This window comes from Hordeum vulgare, chromosome 4H, assembly GCF_904849725.1.
Source record: "Hordeum vulgare subsp. vulgare chromosome 4H, MorexV3_pseudomolecules_assembly, whole genome shotgun sequence".
NCBI classification, from domain to species: Eukaryota; Viridiplantae; Streptophyta; class Magnoliopsida; order Poales; family Poaceae; genus Hordeum; species Hordeum vulgare.
Window position 1 is genome coordinate 483717088 of NC_058521.1, and position 3005 is coordinate 483720092.

Consider the following 3005-nt stretch of genomic DNA (forward strand, 5'->3'; position numbering starts at 1 on the left):
GCTGCGGTTTTGGAGGAAATGCGACGCGGTGGTTGTGGAGGAAGTGCGGGTCGCTGATAGATGGCACCAGGGCAGACATGAGAGGGGAGGAGCGGACGAGGGCGGGAGCGCCTAGTTTTTTCGCCGCGGACCCATTTATGGCTCATTTTTGCGCCCAGTTTGGGTTGGGATGGACAACAAGTGGACATCAAGTGGACACGTCCGTCCATTTGGGTCGCTCGGTTGGGCCAAGTTTTCTATCCGGATGACCCAAACGAACAATATGAATCGCCCGGTTGGAGTTGTTCTAAGACTGAGATATATAAATAAAATCTATTACTAAAAAAATATTAGAATCATCAACATGCAGTTCCCGGATGATGTAATATCTAAGGACAAATTTGAAAATGAACACGAAATATCAATAAATGAATTTCCACATTATCTATTATTTCCGGGTCTTTTCGTTGCATTTACTTAGCTAGCTGAAATATGATTATTTGATAAACATGAGAAATAATTTTTATACAAGATATGGTGTGGCATACAACACTAGGTGGTTCAACCTGATTAGCTAGCATGTTATCCTTTGATTGTGGTGGCATGAACATGCTCCTGACTTTTTTTGGTTGGTCATGAGCGATTCAGCTAAGCTATTTTAAGTATTGAAATGTTATGTCCAGGCAAAATAAAAATGTATATCAAAAAAATATGTACTCCCTCCTTTTCGGTTTATAGGGCTCATCTCAAAAATTTCAGATTTCCATTATATTAGGCTCATTTTGAGTATAATTGACTTAAAGTGCTTTCAGCCCACGCTATATTTAATATATAGAGTTTAAAGAAAAACGATGAGTGGCTATGCATACATCGTTTTCTACATCCACTATTCAAGTCCAATGAAAAGGAGGATGCTACATTTATTATCTTGGAAATTGAATATGTGAGAAGTATTTAATAGGGTAGTTAAAACTAGAGTCATCCAATCACAATTTACCTTGCTTGATGAGATTTTAGATTTGAGCCCAATAAACCGGAAAGGAGGGAGTATATCCAATATGAAAAATGATCACTCTCAGCCGGTTGATAATCACGATGCATTCGTCGCCTCCGTTGCCACACATCCTTGACATAAAGACAAGTGACAACATCTATTTGAACAACAATGATTTTATTCGGTTTTTAGAAATAATCCTACAAAAAGTCTTCTGTTACGAAAATAATCATGTAACAAGTCCTTCATTACAAAAACAAAATCCGCAACAAGACGGCCGTTGCAGATTTCTGAGCAAAATGTCTATTGTAAAAGAAAAAAATTACAACAAGACATGTATTGTAATGATGGATGATGACGCACGATGGCTTATGCGTTAAATATATCGGAACGCATCCGACCGATCATTCCAAAAATCAGCCGGCTCACGCGTAGTACGGTCCATCAAATATGCAAGATTTTAATATGTTTATTAAATACCGGAGTAGTTTTTCTAAATAAGGATCGGTGCTGTTTTTTCAAAAAATAAGAAAACAGCAAATGTAATGCAGAGTCGAGAAGCTGCTGGTGTCTTCTTCATGATACGGACCAAACCAATTCCGGCCCAACCGACGGACACAATCCAGTGACCTCGAGCCTTGACAGGAAGACGAGAGAATTCTCCAGAAGCGTTCTTTCTCCTTCTCCACCGAATCATCCCCAGCCCTCTATAAATTCTTCCACCTCCCGATCGACGGAAACCCAAGAAATTTGAACAAATCACCGATCAAAGAGCTCCAGTAAGCAATCGCTCATCCTTCCGCTTCCAACGCCAGCCAAATCGTCGATTCCTTGCACCAGCAGCTCGAATCCCCACCGACAATGTCGCTGATCCGCCGCAGCAACGTGTTCGACCCCTTCTCCCTCGACTTCTTCGACCCCTTCGACGGCTTCCCCTTCGGCTCCGGCAGCAGCAACAGCGGCGGCAGCCTCGTCCCGCGCACCTCCTCTGACACGGCGGCCTTCGCGGGGGCGCGCATCGACTGGAAGGAGACGCCCGAGGCGCACGTGTTCAAGGCGGACGTGCCGGGGCTGAAGAAGGAAGAGGTGAAGGTGGAGGTGGAGGACGGCAACATCCTCCAGATCAGCGGCGAGAGGAACAAGGAGCAGGAGGAGAAGACGGACACCTGGCACAGGGTGGAGCGCAGCAGCGGCAAGTTCCTGCGCAGGTTCAGGCTCCCGGAGAACGCCAAGGCGGAGCAGGTGAAGGCGTCCATGGAGAACGGCGTGCTCACCGTCACCGTGCCCAAGGAGGAGGCCAAGAATCCTGAGGTCAAGGCCATCCAGATCTCCGGCTAGGCGTCGGCGTGCTCGCGGCCCGGTCGTGGCGATGGAATAAAATCAGAGTCCGGCTGTCAGTCTAGTGCTCTAGTGTTGTGTGCGAATGGTCCGATGTTCATTAGTCTGTATTTTGATTCAGTGTTTTGAATCTCTCGCGTCTGTATTTTAGAGTCCAAAGTTTGTTCATCAGTTTGTATTCCATCAGCAACTGAGCAAATCCATTACCTTCTCTGCTAATTTGTGAATGGTCATGCGAACGCCCATCAGCAACTGAGCAAATCCATTACCTTCTCTGCTAATTTGTGAATGGTCATGCGAACGCCGACACGAATGTTCCTAACCCTCAACATAGTAGTTCAACTCGGTAGGATGCGTAAATAATAATAATAAAATACAATCAATAAAAAAACTCGGTAGGATGCGCGGTGGCAAGAGGACAACGAGTACCAGGTCTCTTCTGTCTCCCTGTCGCTCCTCACTTCGTCAGGTCTGAAGAATTCGTAGGGGACGTACGCCTCAGTGTTTTGCGAGTGCGGAGTGAGAGTACGTGCTTCCAGTCCAGCAAATACAGCAGCTTGGCCTGGCCAGGCCCGTCTCCGCCCCCGGCTAAATTTCGTTTTTTTACCCTTTTGAATAAGCTGATTGTTTTTTCGTCATTTGACCTAGATCTTGACAATCTATCGTCGGGGTCTTTGATGATTATTCACGTCAG

The 3005-nt window shown here is 45.6% G+C and overlaps 1 protein-coding gene across 1 annotated transcript; it reads left to right on the top strand.

Moving 5' to 3' along the window:
* Positions 1–1332: 1332 nt before the first annotated feature.
* On the top strand, positions 1333–2530 carry LOC123449059 (17.4 kDa class I heat shock protein-like). Its single transcript, XM_045126142.1, has one exon. It carries the CDS (start codon positions 1835–1837, stop codon positions 2309–2311), a length of 477 nt encoding a protein of 158 aa, XP_044982077.1. The 5' UTR covers positions 1333–1834; the 3' UTR covers positions 2312–2530.
* Positions 2531–3005: the final 475 nt, after the last annotated feature.

Excerpts from the sequence above, each read along its gene's own strand:
- LOC123449059 (XM_045126142.1), top strand. The coding sequence starts at position 1,835 with ATGTCGCTGATCCGCCGCAGCAACGTGTTCGACCCCTTCTCCCTCGAC.